The sequence below is a fragment of the Canis aureus genome, chromosome 31 (genome assembly GCF_053574225.1).
Source record: "Canis aureus isolate CA01 chromosome 31, VMU_Caureus_v.1.0, whole genome shotgun sequence".
Classification (NCBI taxonomy): domain Eukaryota; kingdom Metazoa; phylum Chordata; class Mammalia; order Carnivora; family Canidae; genus Canis; species Canis aureus.
The window spans coordinates 25,491,680-25,514,826 of record NC_135641.1 but is presented as its reverse complement, the minus strand read 5'-3'; the positions used below and the strand labels follow the sequence as shown (position 1 = coordinate 25,514,826).

At 39.6% G+C, this 23,147-nt stretch overlaps 1 protein-coding gene across 13 annotated transcripts in view; it reads right to left on the bottom strand.

Moving 5' to 3' along the window:
- The window catches only part of LPP (LIM domain containing preferred translocation partner in lipoma), a 604,338-nt gene that overhangs the window by 252,042 nt on the left and 329,149 nt on the right, over window positions 1-23,147 (bottom strand). For 12 of the 13 annotated variants that reach the window (XM_077880053.1, XM_077880050.1, XM_077880051.1 and 9 more), the window contains one exon: window positions 2,359-3,048. In XM_077880053.1, coding sequence (XP_077736179.1) covers window positions 2,359-3,048 — 690 coding nt within the window. Of the gene's footprint in view, window positions 1-2,358; window positions 3,049-4,380; window positions 4,531-23,147 lie in introns of those variants that run through there. The other variant, XM_077880061.1, reaches the window with a different exon arrangement.

Below are 23,147 nucleotides of genomic sequence, written 5' to 3'. Positions count from 1 at the left end.
TCCAGTAAGAAGGAAAATGATGTTTTGTGCTTTCTGGTGCCTGGCTGATCAAAGCTGATTCCAGCACCCTGACTAGGCTGCTAATGGCCGACCAAATGCTAGTCATGTGGCTGGACCTGACAGCCTAGATCCAGGTCTTGCAGTGGGTGCTGATTTTTTCTTTCCCCCTACAGTGCTGGATTGGTTCAAAATGTTGAAGAATGACTATCTTCAGTGCTCTGTGACATGATGGGTAGACAGGACTGGCTCCGTACCTGTCACCAGATGATTCTCTCTACCTAGACATACTTTTACTTTGTCTTGCGTCTGTTTTCCCAGGTGGGGTGATGGGATCCTGAAACAACTCAAGGCTCATCTCTCTCCCTTGGGAACATCAGTCAAGCTGCTCTAGACAAGGCGACACTGCATGCCTAGATGAGCTTAAATGGTGATGGCAATTTTCCCAACCTAGGCTTTTCATCTTCCATAGGAGAATTTGTTTCACTTATATCCAAGTGAGGTAAAGTTGAATAACCCCATTTTTTTCTGACCTGGTTGTTTTCTGGTGAGGGACTACTGCACACGTGCTGTAATGATAACAAAGGCCAAGCCTATCCAGCTTGGCTATTTTCAATAAACTTTATTTAAAAACAAGGCAGGGATCCCTGGGTGGCGCAGCGGTTTAGCACCTGCCTTTGGCCCAGGGTGTGATCCTGGAGACCCGGGATCGAATCCCACATCGGGCTCCTGGTGCATGGAGCCTGCTTCTCCCTCTCTGCCTGTGTCTCTGCCTCTCTCTCTCTCTCTCTTTCTCTGTGACTATCATAAATAAATAAAAATTAAAAAAAAAAAAACAAGGCAAAACAAAAAAAACCCGAATAAAACTTTGCATGGAGAGATTTTGAAAAGAAAGGTCTTCCAAGAGTAATGTTCCAAAAACACGTAGCATTCGGACTTGGAGAATAACTTTGGCTAGTCAGCTTTCATGTAATGAGCCTTCATAAGGTGAACGGGTGGGTGCCTCCAGCTACTCACAGGCTCTACCAGGAAGGATTCTTTTCCTCTCAAGAACCTAAAATTCCTTTGGAACATACTTAATAGAGCAGACACTTTCATTTGAGAATCGTGATTTAGTAAATACCTTATCTAGAGAGCAAGGACCTGACAAATTTTTGGTATAATTTTGAAAATGTGAATAAGTATGCCTGGGAATTGACAATCTCAAATGGGTAAAAGAATTGCTCACACACACACACACACACACACACACACTTCCATAATCCATCTCAATAATTACCATTTAACTTCCAGCTAATCAAGGGCTCTCCAGTTTCTGAATTTTCATAGCTCTAAAAGGGTGGGCTCAGTTCCAACCCAATAACTGGAAACTAGCTTGGTTTCTCCCTCACATTCCTTCCAAGTAGATCACCTTGGTTCCTCTTGATAGGGTGGGAAGAAACATTATGTTGGTTCTAGTGCTCATGGAAAATCCAAGTTGTAGCTGAGTAGCTATGTGCAGTATTTTAACTATTCGCAGGAAGTAACTGAACATGTTGACTTAAAACGTATGCTTGCAATAAAATCCAACTACTGTCATAAACAATTTTTAAAAATTTCTTAATATCTTAAAGGCTGGAGAGGAAGATAATTCCTGAAGGATCAGTAATGTGGATGAACAAGAGGTAATAAACAAGTGCCAAGCTACTACAGCTCCTTCCCAAAGGAAACTAGACAAGGTGTCTGCATTATCTTGAATCCCCTGCATCTTACCTACCTCCTGCACTCTTGGATACTTGTTCTATCCCAGCAGCCCTAGGTTTGTCCTGCCGTAGGCAGAACCCAAAGCACCAACTTCGCTTGGGTTCTAACTGGCTTTACATGAGCCTGACCTGATAGCACTTCACCTAATGTTGCCTTATATACCTCTTACTTGCAATTCTGGGAATCTCTCACCCTTATTAAGATATGAGGTCCTGCAGATCTATTCAGATCCCAAGTAAATGTAACGTCTTAAGTGTGAGGAAGTTTCTTACCCACAGAGGGAAGTTTTGACGAACAGGAGACAAGAGCTAGAAGCTAAATTATTTTCCCTTCCTTTTCCTGAACAGACTGTCCTGATTTGTTCATATATAGTCTTTTGGAAGATGATCCTCAAAACTGAACAACTGGTTATTTTTGATACTAAACAGTAGCCTTACTGGTAACATAGCCCACATAGCATCTCCCCACTTTCCTGTTTCACTCATACTTCCCTGGGACTGAACATCCTAATGGCATAAAAGTAGAGTGTACACTTTTGCCCTAGGCTCTGCTTTCTGGGGAAAGCAGGCCAAGATACATACTCCTTCAGCCTCATTGCTACATTAATGAGCTCCCTACCTTTTGCTGCAGTGGTGATGCACAGGGTGCTGAAACTGGATCTGTGATATAGGTCTTCTTGGGACCAGCAACTGGATACATCCCAGCCGGGTTCTGGTTTCCTGTTCCAAAAGGAGGATACCCTTGTTCTCGCTTCCAGGTATTTGGGTGACCTTGTTGACCATAAGGCGGATCAGAGTCATTTTTGCCCCCATAGCCAGGCCCTGCTGGGCAAGAGGCTTCATAGTAACGACCTTGGTTGGGGGCATACCCATACCCAGGCTCAGGCTGAAGTCCTGGCGGTGGCATATAGGCATAATCCATGCCCCCCCGTGTGGAAGGAGGTGGGCACTGCCCAGAGATAGAAACTGGCTGAGTGTTATAGCCCTGGGGTCCTGGGCCTGTGCCATAAAATTGTCCTGATGAAGGAGCAGCCATGTAAAGAGAGCTGGGCTGAGCTGACTTCACTTGTACATTAAAGGTAGGCCTTGAAGGGGTGGACGCCGTTGTATAGGAGGCAGGGACCGGTGGAGGCTGGGGCTTTAGTGTTCCAATCGGTGCCACGGGGATGGGTCCAGCCTGGGGTGCAGGCTGGGGTTTCAAGGTAGACTTTTTGGTTGCTGTTAGAGGGGGTTGGTTTGGTATAACCATTCTTTTGTGTCCTGTGACAGGGGTGGAGACTGGAGGAGAGGCTGTCGAACTAGTAGAGCCCTGAAGTGGGAAAAAGGAAAAAAAAAAAAGGAGATTATTGTCAATGAAACATAAAAACACATATTAGTGACAGCTATTATTATCTCATATTAACTTTGCAAAATACAAATAAGGCATAGTTCCTGCCTTCTGAGAATTCACAAACTAACACAAAAATCATAGGCATTTTTGTGTACTAAAATGAACAATCGAAAAAAAAAAAAAACTTAAGGAAATGACTATATATCATTACACCAGAATGAAAAAAAAAAAAAAAAGCCAACCAAAAAGAGCAAAAGACTTATATACACTAAAAAGTAAAAATGCTGCTGAAATCAATTAAAGACATCAATAAATACAAAGACATCCTGTGCTCATGGATTGGAAGACTTAATATTGTGGAGATATTAATACTATCCAGAGTAAAGTACAGATTTAACACAATCCCTATCAAAATTCCAAAGGCATTTTTTTTTTTATAAAAAGAGAAGTATATCAGCCTAAAATTCACATGGAATCTCAAGAGACTCTGAATAGCCAAAACAACCTTGAAAAAGAACAAAACTGTAGATCTCACACTGTGTAATTTCAAAATTTATTACAAAACCACCATAATCCAAACAGTATGATAGTGGCATAAAGACAAACACATAGACCAACAGACTAGGACAGAGAGTCCAGAAGCAAACTCTTGCATGCATGCACAATTAATTTCTGATGGGTTTCAAGATTCATTTGTTTGGGAAAGCATAATCTTTTCAACAAATGGTGCAGAAAACTGGATATGCACATGTAAAAGAGTGAAGTTGGACTCTTACTTTACACCATAAGCAAAAAGTAACCCAAAAATTTAGCCCCAAATATAAGAACTAAAACTACACTAGGTTCCCTGCATGGAGCTTGCTTCTCCCTCCGCCTGTCTCTGCCTCTCTCTCTGTCTCTCATGAATAAATAAATAAAATCTTTTAAAAAAGAAAAAGAAAGCAGAGGGGAAACAACAAAACAAAACTTCATGACATTGGCTTTGGCGTCTTTTTTGATATAACACTGAAAGCACTAGCAATAACAACAAAAATAAACTGAACAATGTGATCTCAATCAAATTACCAAAGACTTAGTCATCATTCAACTAAAAGGAGGTACCAGAGAAAGAGAAGGACCAGGCCAAGGAAAACAGAAAAAGAAAAGCAAAGAGAAACAAATACCCTGAGGACAACCAAGAAGATGCTAAATTTTAGACCACAGATTCCTGTCAAAGAGTGATTTTCCAAAGATAATTCAAATGCCGAATGCTCCTCCTTTTCTAGCCTTTCCATTTCTGTTGCATTCATTCATTCAATCCAGAACACTTACCGAATACCCTAAGAATGTTTAAGGACCAAAAGATGAAAAGATCTCACTGCCAAACTATGAGAGGCCTTGGTTAGGCTGGGGATAAATAAAGGCTCGGAGAAGGCTTGGAGATTTAAACTTCTGTCCTCCAGCATCAGGCTACTGGGGAATCTGCAAATATGCCAATGACAGAATGTTTTTATTTTACTCTGAGTTATTATTAGATCTGTTGCTATAACAAATGAATGACCACACCCTGATTTTGTTATTAATTTCCATGCAAATTAATGTATGCATCGATGGAGAGAATGCAGGGCCTTATATTATTCTAGTGTCATTCATCCACGCCAAGCCACTAGAGATAAGGGGAAAGATGCCGCTAACTGCCTCTTCATGCCCATGTGTCTTCATCATTACTCAAAGAATTGCAATTCTATCTAGGGTGACAGTGTGCCCAAACTTAAAATATGTCTCTTAACTACGTTGTAGATAGGAGTTGCCATGGGACACAGTTCTGACCAATGAGATATATACTAAGCATTTCTGGGAAAACTAAAACTCATCCTTACCTACTTTGCCAATTTCCTCTTTCTTGCCTGATATGTGGATGTGGGGTCCTAGACTGTGCAGCTATCTTTCCCCCTTTGTAATATGCAAGTCTATTGGCACACATATATAGCTTTCTGAAGATAGCCTTCTGGTGATCTACGCTGATCTGAAGATTAAAATTTGGTTACTTGGTTAACATATAGTAATTCTCAACTGGAGAGGAAACCACCTACTGACCAGGGAAGATTGGGAATGAGTGGGAATAACTTGATTGTCACAGTGATTAGGATATACTATTATTATTGTTACATGGGCAGACAGTAAAACACAGCATTGTCGAACCCAGATGGCAACAGTGCTCCTGATAAAAGATGACAGATTCTTTGGCCACTTTTCTTCTGCCAACCTACCTGTGAAGTTCCCAGATGTGAGCCAAGGACGTCACTGATCCCCTCTAGCATCTTTCCTCTACAACACTCTCCACTTCTTGGTTCAAATAACTGCTCTCCCCTTGGTCCCTTTGAGTCTGGAGGACACAACAACTCTGACTTTGCCTGCTCCAGATTATGGCTCTGTCCTTTCAGGCTTCACCCTATCCCAGTGGGCCTGTGACACAGTGCATTTATAAATCAATGTGCTACCATTTTTCTTGGGATCCTGACCATTACAGCTCTCTTTTCCACATTTTATTTGTCTCAAATTTCGTCTACTTTCCTAGGGAATTTGTAATTCTAGATTTAGTTCTCTAAGTTACAGGAGGCTGTTGAATACAGTTATCTTTTATTCCCCTCCCTCCTTTTCTGATACTAGCCTTTCAGGGGACAAACTTGCCATTTACTTTTGTAATTTAAGCAACTTGAGTAATCTTGTCTTGGCAGAGTCGCTCTTCCCTTCTGCAAGAAGATGGCTCCAATAGTACCCAAGAGAAAGAGATTCAGTTTCCTTTTTAGCAGCTTATTAAAATATATATCCTGAAGAAATTCCTACATAAATACACAATCAAGATCCTAACATTCTGTAGTAGAAAGCACAGTAGAGTCAGTTTGAACCTTAAAAAAAGGCAAAGTCAGGTGTTTTGTTTTTTTTTTTCCCCTAGTCAACCATGTCAGTCTTAAAAAAATGTCAGCATAGATGGAATTGAATATAAGAAGGAATAAAGCTTTTCTTTTCTTTGATGACTCAAGATCAGCAGAAACCCAGAGTTCCTATTTTGAACACTTTACAAACCCAACTATAAATGGAGACAGTGACTGAGCAACTGGCTAATGACAAGCATACACTCTGCTGCAGCTGTAAGGAAGCCTGCCCCCAGAGCAGATCCTTCAAAAGTCACAGATTTGAAAATGAAAGCCAATCACATTGATAAAATAAGCAAAAAAGACTTAATGTAGATCTAACTCTTTAGAAGCAACTTTTTCCAACAAATTTCTCTTTCTCTGTGGATACACACACACACACACACACACACACAATTTAAACTTCCCTAACATCCTTGATGGCATGCATCAGGGCACAGATTCAGTAGCGTGGCTTTCTTCTAGGAAATACCTCGCCAGTAGAGCTCTCTTTGGGGGATGAGAAGGTTTCTCAAAACTTTATTATGAATTCTGCTGTGTATGTGCCGGCATGTTTCTGAGTACTTCCTATATCATAACTCTGTTAGTGAAAATAGCACATTTAGCTATATTTTTTTTCCTTTGCAATTTTACATTCTTTACCTCATTGGAGGTGGAAGGGGTAAAGAACAGGAATCATTTTAAAGCATATTTATTTATGTTCTTTATAGTTAAAGAAAGCTATGGCAACATTTTCCTGGCCCACATATTCAATTAAATACATAGTGAATCTTTTCTACTCACTGAATTAGTTGGCACTTCCGAGTATTTATTTTTGGCGTATCATTTCTTTTTTGTTTTGCAGAAATTCTTAAAGTTTTATCATTATTTAACATTTTTATTTTGAAAATCAAGCACATTTTATAATTATAATAATAATAATATATATATATCCCCCCGAGACTTGAATCTCTGTAACAGTCTTCTCGTGTGGTTATTTTTCCAATAATTATTCTCTCAAGATCTTTGACAAGAAAAGCTCTGTGAGGTTAATGGGAGAATGGTAACATCCTCGGATGAACAGTGAATGCATGTCTCCCTGTCCTTCAGGAGTTTCTAGTCTGGTAGAGGGGCGAATACAGAATCAGCTCCTGTTGAATGGATGTTCTCATTAATTGGCTGTGGCCATAAGACAACAACAGACAAGGAATGTTGAGAATGTCTCTCGTGCTCACCCTGTGGCGCAGGTCCTTGACTTGCTTTATGGCCAAGTCAGAATAATGTCTTATTCCTCAGTCTCTCTTGGCCCTGCCCACTCACTCCCTGAACACATCTGTACACACACACACACTCCCCTCCCCTAATCTACTACTTTGTCTTCTCTGGAACCCCTGATTACTTCTTACAGCCTGTACTTTACTCCAGTCTTGTTTTGTTTTCCCTACTATTCATCCTCATCACCATGTCCCTGAGCTATTTATTGCCATCAACTCACTCCACTTCTTTCTCACTTTCCTTCCTCAATAATGCCACAGTCATCTAACATGACCATATGAGCCTGATCCCAATTTGCAAATGACTCTGCCTTGTGTTGAACTCTTTTTATTACTCTACACTGTGTTTTTTTTTAAATATATTTTACAAAGACTTTCCAGTCTAGTCCCTGCCTCCCTGTCCAGCCACCTCCTTCTTTCCACCATCACTCACATCACACTCCAGCAATTTTAGACTGATGCAGAGACTGGAATAGATCACACAGTTATGTCTGTACTCATATCTGTCAGCCAGGCCCTCCTTCTATAGTCTCTGATCTGTTCTATCCAACTCTCTACCACGTTGCTCCCCTGCTGCTCAAACATAGCCATCTGGGCAGTTGCTTACTTATTCTGCAAGTCTCAGATCAAATGGTGCATCTTCTGTAATGTCATTCCTGACTCCCCTGTAAGTATTTTGAGGTTTTTTTCTATGGTCCTTCAGTTATATACCCCATGAACTTTGTACATAACCTCATTAAAATGGTTACGTTACGGTGTTTTAATACTTGACTTGCATGTTTTAGAAGTTGGAAAGAAGTCAAGCTGTAAGATCTAGAAAGTCAAATTATCATGATCTCAAACAGACAGAGATTTGTCTTTTATAATAGATAATCCAGGAATAGGCAGCCAAGAACTAATATGTCTGCTCAACAGTGACAGCAGGGATTCAGGCTCTTTCTAGGTTTCTGCTAGAAGTACTTTACTAATCTTTCTTTCAAATTGCTACTGAGGACAGTCTTCAACATATTGCCCAATGGCCCCAGAATCATGATCCTTTTTATCTGATATAGGACCTCTTCTCTTCTCGCTCTCTCTCTTTATTAAGTCTTTCCAGGACCATAGACATAATTTAAGATGCCTTCTATGTTCTGAATATTCTTGAGTGCCTATCTCCAGAATTCAGCAATACTCTGAATACTAGGTCCAAATATTCAGCTGTTTATTTCACGGTCTGCTTGGATGTCTCAAATGCTCTTCAGGCTCAACACAGTAAAAACTGTTTCATCATCTTCCTTGAATCTGCGCTTATGCTTCTCGTCGTCTGGTTTTCTCATCCACACAGGTGTTGCTCAAATGAGAACACTAGGAGTCATTCTTGAGCCTCTCCCTCACATCCTCTTCAAGTACTAAATCCTGTGGATTCTATTTCCCAAATAGGGAGTTCTGTAACTCTCAAATATTTCCACATTTCTTCATTTCCTTTGCTGTGACTCTATTGCAAGATGCCACCACCCATCACCGGGAATTGTCCAACAGCATCCAGACTGGTCTCCAAGAATATACTCTTGCTCCCCACTTCAGTGAATCCTTCATTCTGTAGACAGAGTGCTTTCTCTCAAATGCAGATTTAATCACACTATTTTCCTGCTTAAAAGTTTTCAGTGGCTTAAGGGAATGATTTGGACTCTAGCTCTTCTCCTTCTCCTCAAGAGCTACACATTATATCACTCTCTGACACTGGCTCTCTCTCATTTCAGGGATTATACCCATTTGGCTCTGCACCTCTCTTTGAATTCTAATGAGCTAATTCCTAAGAACCCCTTTAATCTCAACCTGAGTATCTGGCTCCTCGGCAACCTTTGCTGAATTCTCTGGCAGAGTAAGCACTATTTACTCCTCCCCTACTACACATGTCACACTTGTACCTGTCTGTTTTCACAAGGTTAGAGATGGTCCCTCTTATTCACTCCTGCTTCCCCAGTGGCTTTTTCTTACCGTAGCCACTAGTAGGCATTAGACAAACATTTGAATGAATGAATGAATGAACGAATGACCAATAGACTCCATGAAACATTCATTTCTCTTGTCAGATTATAACCAAACATGCAAAATAAGAACTAGCTCATTTTTCTTATTACTTGACAATCAAGAAACTCTGTCATGCATTTAATGTATGCTTAATTACAGTAATCTCATTAGTCTCTCCCTTCCTCTAAATAGTTCAATGACTTTACTTTTTGAATTTATTACTACTACTCTCTTTCAAAGAAACATTGAGATGCTTATTTTCATTTTGATGGTTATATTATGTATGCAAATTCTACTTGATGCTGGCTCAAATCTCTTACAGAAATAGTCAGGGGCAAAATTTTAAATAAACTTTGAAAGAAAGGAGACTAATGCATTTAAAAATAATCTTTAACAACATGTACTGTGACAAAATGCATGTGGACTACCAAGTAATCACAATACCCTGATCTCTAGAAATTTAATTAATCAAAGTTATTTATTCAATTAAAAAATTGAAATTCTGCTATTTGTCAATTGCTGAGCTGGTTGCTAAAGCCACAAAAAGACAAAGGCAGAGTTACTGCACTCAGATAATTATTAATTACATTTTTTTGGACAAATCTGGGTGTGATAAGTAAAAGTGTCTCTACTAAGAAAGAAAGCTTTCTCAGGTAACAGAAGGGGAATATATTCAAAAGTTAAAGTCCTATATGAAAGCAACTATATTAAAGTCAGAGCCCCCTCATATATTTTGATTACAGCTATTACAGTGATGTGGAAAATGCCTAAGACAGTAAATGAAAATGTAAATGTTAAATGACAAACTCAGAATGTGAAACCAATCATATATGCAATATGATTGAAGCTACATGAAATGTTATTTCCATACAGACAAAGAACAAATAAACTCTGGAAAGGGGAATGGTTGATTTGCTGGAATGGATTCTGGGCATTTCAACTTCAATTTTATTTTCAATACACTTATTTTCAGTTATGTGAACAATCTAGTGATTCTAAGAGTAAATTCTGAATATTTACAATAAGTTTTAGTGGCCCATAAGAGCCTGCTCTCGTCACTAAAAATTCATACCAGGTAGGTACTGAATAAGTAATGGCTAGATAAATAAACAGCTAGACTTGGTTGCTAAGTTTATAGAATTAGAAAAACATGCAAAAGACCTGACCTATGTCAGTTATACTGTCATGCATTCCTCATATTTGCTACTTGTTTTTGCTTAATAAAAAAATTACTTCATTGCTTTCTTCAGGTCCTTAATTGAGGAATAACTTAATTTTGATTTCTTGAGTCCCTTTAGCAATTATCTTCCAAAATTTAGGGTTGATTGATTGATTGAATTTTAAGTAAGCTCCACGTCCAGCCTGGGGCTTGAACTCACAACCCTGAGATAAAGAGTTCACATGATCTACCAATTGAGCCAGTCACGACTCCGAGCCCAGAATTCAGAATTAGTGCCCCCAGCAAATAGATTTCTTACTCATTCGGCCTACTCACATTGTTCACTTGATAGATGACCCCATGAGCTAGAAAGCAACCTAACAGACTAAGAGTATAATACATGAACATACTACTGTACATTTCGACAAGCATTTTTCAAATCTGGCATCACAAAAGGATCTTTGGCGGCTTTTTTATAAAAATTATCTTTTGTCCACCCACTTAGAGACTGAAATCTGGAAATTAAAAAGGAAAGGAGCAAATGATTCTTCTTTGAACCCAGAATTCACGACTGCATCCTTTGGTAGTGTTATTAAAGCAGAATAAAGAGGTATACCTGGAGCTGGGAGGTAGGAGTAATAGAAGGGGTTACCCTAATTATCTTCAAAGGAAAATGTTTATATGAGTTAGACTTAGGGACCAATGCAGTATTTGTTTAGTTCTATAAACTCCTTATGGGCAATCTATCTATGGGTTAATTTGGTGATATGTGTACCAGAAGTCCTGATAAAGTCCATACTTTTTGTTTCTTGAAATGCTCATATAAAAATGAAAGATTATAATCTTATAAACAATTTAAATAATGAATATGGGAGTTGTTAAAATAAATGATGGTGCATTCATATAATGGAATACTATTCAGCAATTAAAAATCATATTGTTAAATATTGTAAAACCGATCAACAACCGACCAATCCCGCTTCTGGATATATACTCAAAATGAATTGAAAGCAGAGACACTGCACACTCAAATTCATAGCAGCATTATTAATAATGGCTAAAATGTGGCAGCATACCAAGTGTTCACTGACAGGTGAATACATAAACAAAAGGTGCTCTATGTATACAATATTGCATTACTCAGAAAGAAATTCTGACAACTGAATGAACCTTAAAACAGCATGCTAGGGGTCCTGGGATCGAGTCCTCCATCATCCCCCCTCCCCAAGGAGCCTGCTTCTCCCTCTGCCTATGTCTCTACCTCTCTCTGTGTCTTTCATGAATAAATAAATAAAATCTTAAAAAAAAAAACTATTGTGCTAAAAATGCACTAGGCCAATTATAAAAGAATGCATACTGCATGATTCCAATTACATAGGGTGCATAAACTAAGCAAATTGACCAAGACAGAAAGTAAAATGTGGTCACGAGGGAGGCCGAGGAGGGAGGAATGGCGAGTAATTACTTAATGGGTATGGAGTTTTAGTTTGGCAGGATAAAAAAGAATTCTGGAGATGGATGGTGGTGATGGTTGCACAACAACATTAATATACTTACTGTATTCTTGAAAAATGGGTAAGATGGTGGATTTTGTTGGATACTTTAACACAGAAAATGAGCAAAAAGAACAAAACAAAGAGAATCAATTTAAAAAATCAATAATTTTATACATTTTAAAATCAGTTTAGGAAACATTTTATAACCGTTAATCAGTATTTGCATTTATCTCTAGTTCTCATACATGGATACATACACATATGGCTAGAAAGGTATATCCTCAAAATGATCCAGTGGGCATTTTAAGGGAGTGGTTTTAGGTGCTCTGTAGGCTTTTCCTATTTTCCAAAGTTTCTAACACAACCACAATTTACTTTTCTTAAATCAGAGTGTGTGTGCACGTGTGTGTATATATACATTGATATTTTTCGAATAATATATATGAAAAATATCAATTACTTTTTTTAAATTTTTATTTATTTATGATAGTCACAGAGAGAGAGAGAGAGAGAGAGAGGCAGAGACACAGGCAGAGGGAGAAGCAGGCTCCATGCACCGGGAGCCCGATGCGGGATCCGATCCTGGGTCTCCAGGATCACGCCCTGGGCCAAAGGCAGGCGCCAAACCGCTGCGCCACCCAGGGATCCCTGAAAAATATCAATTACTTAAAAAATTGACACACACTGAAAAATAATAGCATAGTCTCCCAACTTGTGTATGTGTGTGTCCATAGAGAAAAATAGGAACATAGTTAGTCAGACACTGAAAATGATTTAAAAATATTTTTAAAAGGTGCAAAACTGCATCAGCAGGTGTAATTTACAGAAATTTCGGTTTTCATCTTCATAGTTTTTTTCCATATTTTCTACACGAAAGAAAAAAGTCACCTCAGAAATGGTAGCTGAAAACTGGTGAATGGTTAAAATGATCTCAATAATTACTTTTGAAATTAAAATCCTGTGATTTTAATTGGTATCACAGAGTTCAAAACATTACTGCCAATACAGGGACACTACTAGTACACAAATTTTCAGCTGTTGCACACCAAGCCACACACACACACACACACACACACGCACACCCTCCCCCAGGAGTTCTTGTCAGAGAGATGCAGACATAAATCTCTTACTTCCGTGCGCTGTATCAACACCTGTTCACTTCACAGCACAGCCTTCTGCAACATGAGCTACAGCTAGTGAGAGGGCTCCTCTGAACAGCGTCAGAGGTAGATACAGCAGAATCAGTAGGGTCTGGTGTGGCACTCGAGAGCAGTTTTTGTCTTAGAAGCTTTTCCATTTAATTATTTCTCTCAACAATTTAGAATATGTATAAGAAGACTCTGGGGCAGCTCGGGTGGCTCAGTGGTTTAGCTCCACCTTCGGTCCAGGATGTGATCCTGGAGACCCGAGATCGAGTCCCACGTCAGGCTCCCTGCATGGAACCTGCTTCTCCCTCTGCCTGTGTCTCTGCCTCTCTCTCTCTCTCTCTCTCTGTGTTTCTCATGAATAAATAAATAAAATAGAAGAAGGAAGAAGAAAGAAGAAAGAAGAAAGAAGAAAGAAGAAGACGACTCTGAAGGCAAGCGGCTCCCGGACTACTGAAGACACCAAAGCCAGTATGTCTAGCTTGCTTGCCCAGAAATAAAATCATTTGGGAACATCAAGATGTAACGTTGGAAGCTCTCATTTCTTTTCTTCTTTTTTTTTTAATAAGATTTTATTTCTTTATTCATGAGACACACAGAGAGAGAGGCAGAGGCATAGGCAGAGGGAGAAGCAGACTCCCCACTGAGCAGGGAGCCTGATATGGGAGTCAATCTCAGAACCCCAGGATTACAACCTGAGCCAAAGGCAGATGCTCGACCACTGAGCCAACCAGGCACCCCATGAAGCCCTCATTTCTTACTTCCTAAATATCAGACAGGGAAGCAACGATCTGGGTGAGGTCCTGCACTCATGTATTGATAAAACTATCATGTCATCATGTCAAAATCAAGAAAGCTAGTATTTCAAGGTGAATTTTCTCCCCAAATAACTGTGAAATGAGATGGTAGGTCATCACTTTTGAACTTGAGAGGTCTCCGAGGCTGCTGTTTATACAAATCCCCATACGGTACACTACATTGAGTCCCCGGCATGCATGTGGCTGGCCCTGGATAAAATGCCATTATGATGAGGGTTAATTTGAAGTGAGTGTGTTCAGTAGTCTAGGAACGTAGTGACAGAAGAACCTATTTCCATAGCAAACTACCTCATACATGGAATCATCCCTTCTATGTGTTCCTGTCTAATCATGCTGGGGTTTGGTGAAAAGTACCAAGCACAGAACCAATTAGCCAAAGAACAATAAAATGTAGTCTCAGTGAGAATATAATAGTATAGGTATATTTTTACATGGCTGGTAGCACTGGAAATTGGAATAATTCTTTTGGTAGGTAAACTGGCAGTAAAGAGCCATTAAAACGCTCATAACTTATGTTAATTGCATATTTACAAACTATTAGAGGACGCTTTAAGAAATCATGGCACACTGATCTGACGGAATGTTCCCAGCAGGTAAGCAAGGGAACATGTATTCAAAATAAGTCTATAAAGAAAAGCAAAATAATAGTGCATATATACAGGGACAGAAACATTGTGAATCAGTAACATGTTAAGCTTAGTGAGTATCTTAAAGATACATAGTCATGTGATTCGATGTTTTAATACAGCCATACAATGTTTTCTCCCCTCAGTATTGCAAAGGTTGTTGGTTCTATCGCCTAATTACATGCAACCTTCCGGTTCTCAAGGCCAACTTATTATGATACCCTAGTTCAGTCCACGATCACTGGTCCCCTAACCCACTGCAATACATATAACAAATACATGTAGACATATGCTTTTATGTGTATATTTAAAAAAAACCCTGAACTCTTATTGTCCTCTCATACAGCTTCTACACTGTAACCAGAATATTTCTAAAACCCAAGGCAGATCATCTCCTTCCCTTATTAAAATCTCCTGAAGATTGTCATTGCTCTTAGAAGGAAATCCAAATTCCTCCTTGACAGAGCCAGGGCTCAGCTTCCTAGTCTCCTCTCTTCCCTCCCCAGGGCTGGATGCTCCAGCCATCCTGTGGTTACCTGACTTGAACACTTTCCAGCCTGCTCCCACTTCTCCACTCCTCACAAATATTCATCCTTCAGGTTTCAAATGAATGATGCCTCTTCTGGGAAGCCTAGGTTTGGTGAAGTGTCCATCACCGGTTTCCCTTTAAAATTGATTGAACTTCCTATATAATAACCCTCGCCCATTGTTTTGCAATCCTTTAACCTTCTTCCCGCCTCCCCTCCCAGCTCCCTATGGGTGAGGACTTGTCCTTCTCATTCAACACGATGCTTTTAGCATCTAACAAACCCATACTCCATAGCACTGGTTCAATGAGTAAGTGTGATTTCCATAATTGACAATTGCTGTAAGCAAGGGAGGTGTTTAATTACAAAACAAAACAATAATGGCAGTCGTTGGTTCAATTTTAACTGTCCCATACTATTTTTTGTCTCCTCCCAGTTTTGTAAAGCTGAAGCCTTAGTTAGATGAATAACTAAGTAATAAGTATTTAAGTATGATAGTGGATTCTATAATTCAATCTAATTAAAATGATATTCTGAGTTACTCTAGGTGTTTTAGGTTTCTTAGCTGTAGGTGACAGGAAATGCGGGGAGCGTGGTTCAGTAGTTTTTGGTTATAATCAACTACTATAACAGAGCCAACCATTCCAGTCTCTTAGTGTTACTCAGAAGCCATTAAGGACAAAGAGATGCATAAAAGAGTGGGATCCTTTCTCTCAGGAAACCCCCAAGTCGTACAGGGGTTTCTCATTGCTCAAATTTGCATGTCGGTGGTAAAATTTAAAACGTAACCACCTTTGAGACTTTTAAGAGAGTTGTCTGGGGCAGATGGAAGCACAAAGAAATTTTTGAGAAAGAGGAAATAAAGTTGGCTTATTTATGTATTATTATACAATATCCTTTACAGAACCGTGGCCTATTAGAGCTTGAAGGAATTCAAATGTCACGAACTTCTACTTTCTCATCAAGGAAACAGGGCTCAGGAAGGATTCACCCCAAGTGACAAGGCCTTGACAGGGTCAGAATTAGAACTCAGTTTTCCAGACTCTAAGACCAGCGTTCCTGCCCTTACACCAGAGTGACCAGACTTAGCAACAAGCCTACAAAAAAGGCAACAAATCCAGTTTTGTTTTTTGACAAAAGTGAACCTCAGTGGATAGACACCAGGCAGCACTGCGTGGAATCACCAAGAAGGCTTGATGGGGACAAGTTGGGTTGCTGTGTTTTCATACAGGAGTTTCCAAAATAGTAGTGGAATTCAGTAAGGGAAGCCACCAGTGTGAGCAAGTGGCTATATTTGCTACAGTGGAAACAAACAGACCTTCGTTCACATATTTCCAAAGGAATTTGGGTGACCGAAAGCAAAGCGAAAAAGGAATAGGTTCTGTGTCACAGTCCTTAGGGATTCTATAAGCAAGATTTGCTAAGACCTCCCAGATACTTCAAATAAAAGATGGAAAGGACATCACATTCCCAGCACATTAAGCTCATAGCAAAGTCACTAGATGGTTGCTCTGGTGGCTTTTTTTTTTCTTTTCTTGTAGAAAACATGCTCATTTTTAAATGATCAGTGTATCTCTGTGATTTCAATGTACATCATTCACATCACATATTGTATGGGAAAATAAAGTTTCCTTTCGAACATATTTGTTCTCAGAAATGGAGACTGTTTGTCCACTTATTGTAGATGGACAAAGGGGGTGAATCACAGAAGGGTATAATTTCTAAGGAGAGAGCACTTCGCCACAGAGTAGGAGGAAGGGAAGAAAATGTTTTCATAAAAAGCGACTATTAGGGACAAATAAGAGCTCTATTCACCAAACCTGTACATATCCCTTTATCCTTGTAAAACAAGCTATGAAAGCCCATAATGACTAACTGCAGCAAAATTACTCACATTCTAACTTTGCATAATCGCTAAAATGGTTCTGGTTTTTTAACCCTCCCCCTTCGACAATTCTGCACTCTTAAAAAAATTTTTTTTTCAACCACAGCACAAATGGTTATAGCAAACGAGTGTACCAGGCACATCTGCTGTTCCAGAAAGAATTCACTCTCCTGTGCCAAATCCACGTCTATCGGAAGAAATAAAAATAAATTGCGAGCAGGTTCAGCAAATGCCCAGATAAATCCTGCAATGACCACATGGAGTAGATGCATTTCTGGTAGCTGGTGTTGCCTGAAAAGGGTGAGGCAATGGAGCAATCTGGAAACAACGATTGCTCTCCCACCAGTCTTCGTTCCTCACTCCCGGAGGGCACAGTGGAGGTAGCTCCTTTCCTATTCTCTCCAGGAGACTATTTAGAGAATAGTTTATAACCTCAGAGGTGAAGGGAAATGGGCAAAGTGCTTGCAATAGATGGATAGTCATCTTAGTAATGACAAGAGCAATGACAGTCCTAGTTTGAATGATCCCCCAAACCACTCCTTGCTATGTTGTCCATTTATACTGAGGAAAGCTTTGCTGATAGTGTCTATGTGATATTTTAGACTGTGCAGTGCAGAAAACATGCTAGAATTTGGAGTAATAATTTGTTTTCTCTTTTCTTGACAGCCACTGCCAGCTAGAAATCTGAGGATGGCTTGGGGGAGAGATCACCATGATTTTGGCCGTGATACATGGTGACCAAGCTCTGTGGATGAGCAAGGGGAGGGTGGCTAAACCAAGAGCAAGGTATTAGCACCACTACTGAAATCCTTTATCAGCTGAGGGGTGCAAATGGCTGATAGAGCTCAATCATTCTGGACTCCTCCTTCCAGAGGCACCTCCTTCTGATGATAAAATGAAGAGTAGTTTTGACCTTTTGTTTTGTTTTGTTTTGTTAATTACAAAATACCAAGCAATAACAAATTCAAAGATAAATAAATATTCTTTGGGTCCCAATTTTTAAAAAATATTTTATTTATTTATTCATGAGAGACACAGAAAGAGAGAGAGAGGCAGAGACACAGGCAGAGGGAGAAGCAGGCTCCACGCAGGGAGCCCGACATGGGACTCAATCTCAGGTCTCCAGGACCACGCCCTGGGCTGAAGGCAGCACTAAAAAGCTGAGCCACCTGGGCTGACCAAGGACCCAATTTTTAATTGAGATAAAGTCTGAAAGTCCTGAGTCAAAACAAATTCACTTATGTTGTTTTCAGTGTCTTCTTTACAAGCAAGGGATTGCTTGGGAAACTGTAAACATCTCTGGTAGCTTAAAACAGCTAAGAAACACCTTCAATCTCAGATAAATTCTGATACCTGAGGTCCTTTGGAATGGCATAAAAACTGAGACCATTCTCATTCTGATACTATTTTCAAGATTCATATTGATAAATCTCAAGATCTATATATGTTGCAGAATGCTAACCCCTTTGTTTTAAACTGTTACATGAAAATAAGAGGATGTAGGTACACCAGGGTTGCTTAGTGGTTGAGCATCTGCCTTTGGCTCAAGGCATGATCTTGGGGTTCTGGGATTGAGTCCCACATCGGGCTCCCCACAGGGAGCCTGCTTCTCCCTCTGCTTGTGTCTCTGCCTCTCTCTCTGTTTCTCTCATTAATAAATAGGATCTTTAAAAAAAAAAAACATTAAAAAAAGAAAATAAGAGCATGATTAGAGTCCAATATCTGAATGAGAAAAAAATCTGAATGATTACTATAGTATTAGAAATATAGGTATTTTGCTTTCTTTTTCTTCCTTCATTTTCTTTTAATGCAAGCATTATATTTGTATTTAAAATAAAATAGCTTTATGTACAGAGAAAAACAATCATGTCTCCAAACATCTTTTCCTTTCAAAGAACACATTGCATCTTCCCAAACCACCCTAAAGCAAAGAAATATATTAGTTGCCTTAAATACATGACTTTAGAATTTCTTTTTTAAAAATGGTGTCATTCATACGGTCATTGACCATTAACTGACCACCTTCTAAATACCAGAAGTTTTGCCAACTTCTGGGTAACAAGTTATGGTTCCTAGCGTCAATGAATTCAACTGTAGTTGGGTGAAACAGGCAGAAAACCAGTGGAAACTTCTCAGATTCCCAGAAGTCTGACAAACTCTACTTGGAATAGAGGGCTCTATAGCAACCCATTCATTTTTTAAAACAGAACTGAGTTCCAGCTAGCCAAAGAACACTGGCTTAAGAGGCTGAGAAGGAGGGTCCTTCTCCTACTCTGACTACTGGATGACATTAGGTGAGCTCCTGTTTTCTCTGTTGATTAGCTCCTTCCCTTTCAAGGTGCTGGCTAAAAATGTCTTTCACACTTTACATGGGCAGCTGAATTCGAGCATCTTCCCCTGGTCTGCTCTTCCTGATATCCCATGTATCTCCAATAAATGTCATCACCTAGGTAATTCTCATGCACTCTCAAGTTAGAGAACTGTACTTCAATACTATGTAACTCCAGAAGTTACCATATTCTAATATTCATTATTCATCCTTTCATTTAGTTATGGTAGCCCAAGGATTAAGCTGCAGAAGGCAACCAAAGCTTCACTGAGGAATGACTGCATTGACGAATGAGTATATTCAAGTGTAAACTTATCCCCTGTTTTCTTAATTTTCTTTATTTAGTCTCTGTGTGTGTGAGCCCTTGCGATTCTGGGATGACTGGCATCATAGAAATACAAAGAAGATGATAGGTAGTGTGAACAACATCATTATTTGGTAGGAAAAGAGGAAATCACTTTAAAAAATGATAAAAAAAAATCACAAATGATCCTAGGCATCAGAGGTGCAATTTATGGAGCTAGCCATTTTATTTCTGTATTTCTTCACTCAATACCCCGGCAGTTAAAATGTGAAAAACAGGGACACCTGGGTGGCTCAGTCAGTTTAGTATCTGCCTTTGGCTCAGGTCATGATCCTGGGGTCCTAGGATCGAGCCCTACGTTGGCTCCTTGCTCAGCGGGGAATCTGCTTTTCTATCCCCCTCCGCTCCCTGTCTCATGTTCTCTCTCTCTCAAATAAATAAGTAAAATTTTAAAAAACAACAAAACGAAACAAAAAGGCAGCAAAACATAAAATTTCCCAGGATATCATTCATAGATGGTACACAACAGAAATACTTAAAAGATATTTTACTGTTAGAAAAAATATAGTTCGGGGCACCTGGGTAGCTCAGTGATTGGGCATCTGCCTTTGGCTCAGGTTGTGATCCCAGGGTCCTGGCATCAAGTCCCACATCTCCCACTCCCCCATGGGGAGCCTGCTTCCCCTTCTTCCTATGTCTCTGCCTCTTTGTGTCTCTCATGCATAAATAAATAAAATCTAAAAACAAAGAAAAGATAGTTCAACTTTGTGTTTGTTCTGTTGTCACTCCATGGTTTTTTAGTGATGGTTCAACAACATATTTGCTGTTTCTCAGAGCTGTGAAGGACAATGCTGGGTGAATCCTCACGTTAAGATACAGTTTCTACATTAAAATAGTAATATTCATTTCAGAAAATATGGGAGATAACAACGAGATTAAACAAGAAAATAGCAACATCCATAATTCAAAACCTCAGTGTTAATAACTGTTAAATTTGGTAAATGTTTCTATGCACTTACATGTACATATGTATGTGAGTGTGTACATGTGTATAGGCATAGTCCGTAGGAGTACTGGTGTTTAAAGGTGAACCTCATTGGTGAGCAATTTAATATCTCATTTTTTTTCATTTAACATATCGCATATGGATTATGGATTGAAAAATTCTTCAAAAAAGCTGTTTACAGTGTGGTCACCAAGTAGTCAATCAGCCTGCACAGATGGGAACACACGAAGGCAAGGAACCTCCTCACCATGCATGTTTCACTGCAAAGACAAGACTAAGATGAGAAACAATAAAGATTCTCCCACTGTCCTGAATTGTGCTATAGTCTCTTCACAAGGTAGTTTATTTCTGATAACAACGATTTGAAGAGGTGTAACGGTACAGCAAAATACCAGGCATGCACTTCTAACAAAATGTCAACTCCCCACCTACTCACTTCTCATGACTATCAGATGATCTTTCCATCAGCCAAACTATACACATGCATTTCAGACCCATGCCAAATACCTCAATGATAAACCCTGTGATATTGAATTTCAAAAGTCTTGTTGTCTCAAGACATTTGATATTTGAGATGGGGCATCTAAGAGCATTTGTTTAATATTATTGTTACTGCCATTATTACCATTATAATTACTGCATTCCTTCTATCTCTGTAACATGTGATTGTTAGGAAGCCAAATACAGAATGACAGGACCAGGGCTGTGTTGAAGAAATACTAATCTGGAAGCCATATGGTTATGAAGGGCATAAAGGCTGCCAGACCAGAAGCTACTGCAACAATCCAGGAAAGAAAAGATGGGGCCCTCACAGGGGCCAGAGTTTCAAGGAAAAGTCTCCTAGAGCATTAACTAAAGAGTTTATACTTGTACAGATTGTCCCTGGATACATTTTCCTAGCAACTTTTACCCTGTACAATGATATTTCCAAATACGAATAGATTTGAAGTAAATGAGACCCTCTGGTGCAGCTAATTTAGTGGAAACCAAGCAAATACGCTCAAAACACTAAGTGTTAAGATAAATATAAAACTGGGGCACCAGAACAAAAAGAAATAGAATCACAGCATAGAGCTGTCATGACTGAAGGCCTCAATTCGGGCACTCAGATTTTAGTGACACTATCAACACTTCGTAGTTTATGGCTCCTTTAAGAAAGAGAGTGATTTGTTGCTTTTAGGAAATGTGAGCAGCACAGCACCTTGCATATGTCTTACAGAGGGGGCAGTTTTGTGGGGAACCACCGTGTATGGGTATAAATGACCTAAATGATGTTACTTCTGGCCAAAATTCAAAGATTTTATTTTATTTATTCATGAGAGACACACAGAAAGAGAGGCAGAGACACAGGCAGAGGGAGAAGCAGGCTCTCTATGGGGAGCCCGACACAGGACTTGATCCCAGGACCCCGGGATCACAACCCGAGCCAAAGGCAGACACTGCTTAATGAGCCCTCAGGGGAAAGGGAGAAAGGAGCATTAGCACACTGACCAAATTGTACCATATTTTACATATTTCCTAGGCTTTGTCTAACTAGTGTAACTAAAATTGGGATTCAGAATTAGAAAGGAACTATCAATTTAGCTTTGTCAAACAAAGCACTAAACTGAATGTTTCAGTGCTGAATCTCACAAATTGAGGGCCTCAAAGGTCACGGGCCATCCAAAAGAACTCAGTCAAGGGTGTCTAGGAACACTGGCTCTGACCTCACCACAGGTAGCCGCGGTCAGAGCTGCTGCAAGCCTCACCACTCCCTAGTATCCTCCAATCGGACGCTAGCATCAACTAACCATTTGCCTCCTTGCTTCACTGTGGTTTGTCCTTGGATCAAGGGTAAAGAGAAATACTTCTTTGGTAATAACTTGTCTATTTAAAAAATGAATGATTTGCTTTAGGAAATATGGAACACAGTGTAGATTACACCTATGTGTCATCTATATAAATAAGAAGCATCTATATAGACAGAACATAACCTCAAATACTGTTATGAAACAAACCATTAAGTTTGGTCAGCTTTGGTCGACTTACCCGGATCTGTGATATTGTAATTACCGCCCCAGAAAAAATGAACTATGGTTCCACATTGAAGAACCAAAGAGGGTACGTAAGTCTATGTAAAAGAGTGCTGTGTGGGGCAGCAGAAACAGAAGCAGGCACACCCACAGCACTGCCACAGCAAACAAAACAGTAGTAACAGAGCAAAGATAAACTCCAGCATAAATGCTGCGAACAACAATAGCAAACCTTCTCATGTTCAAATGGAGCTATACAAACCAAACAATCCGTGTCTTTAATTCATAAAATTTTTAATAAAGTCTACAGTCTTCAAAGAGTCCACAAATAAAACAGCCGATAGAATTAGTGAAATTATTGTGTTTAATGATCCTAAGCTTCAATGTATAAAGATAAAACTATTTTGAGCCTCCTAAGTTTTCAACAGGAAAGTAATAATGCGGGATCCCTGGGTGGCACAGCGGTTTGGCGCCTGCCTTTGGCCCAGGGCGCGATCCTGGAGACCCGGGATCGAATCCCACGTCGGGCTCCCGGTGCATGGAGCCTGCTTCTCCCTCTGCCTGTGTCTCTGCCTCTCTCTCTCTCTCTCTCT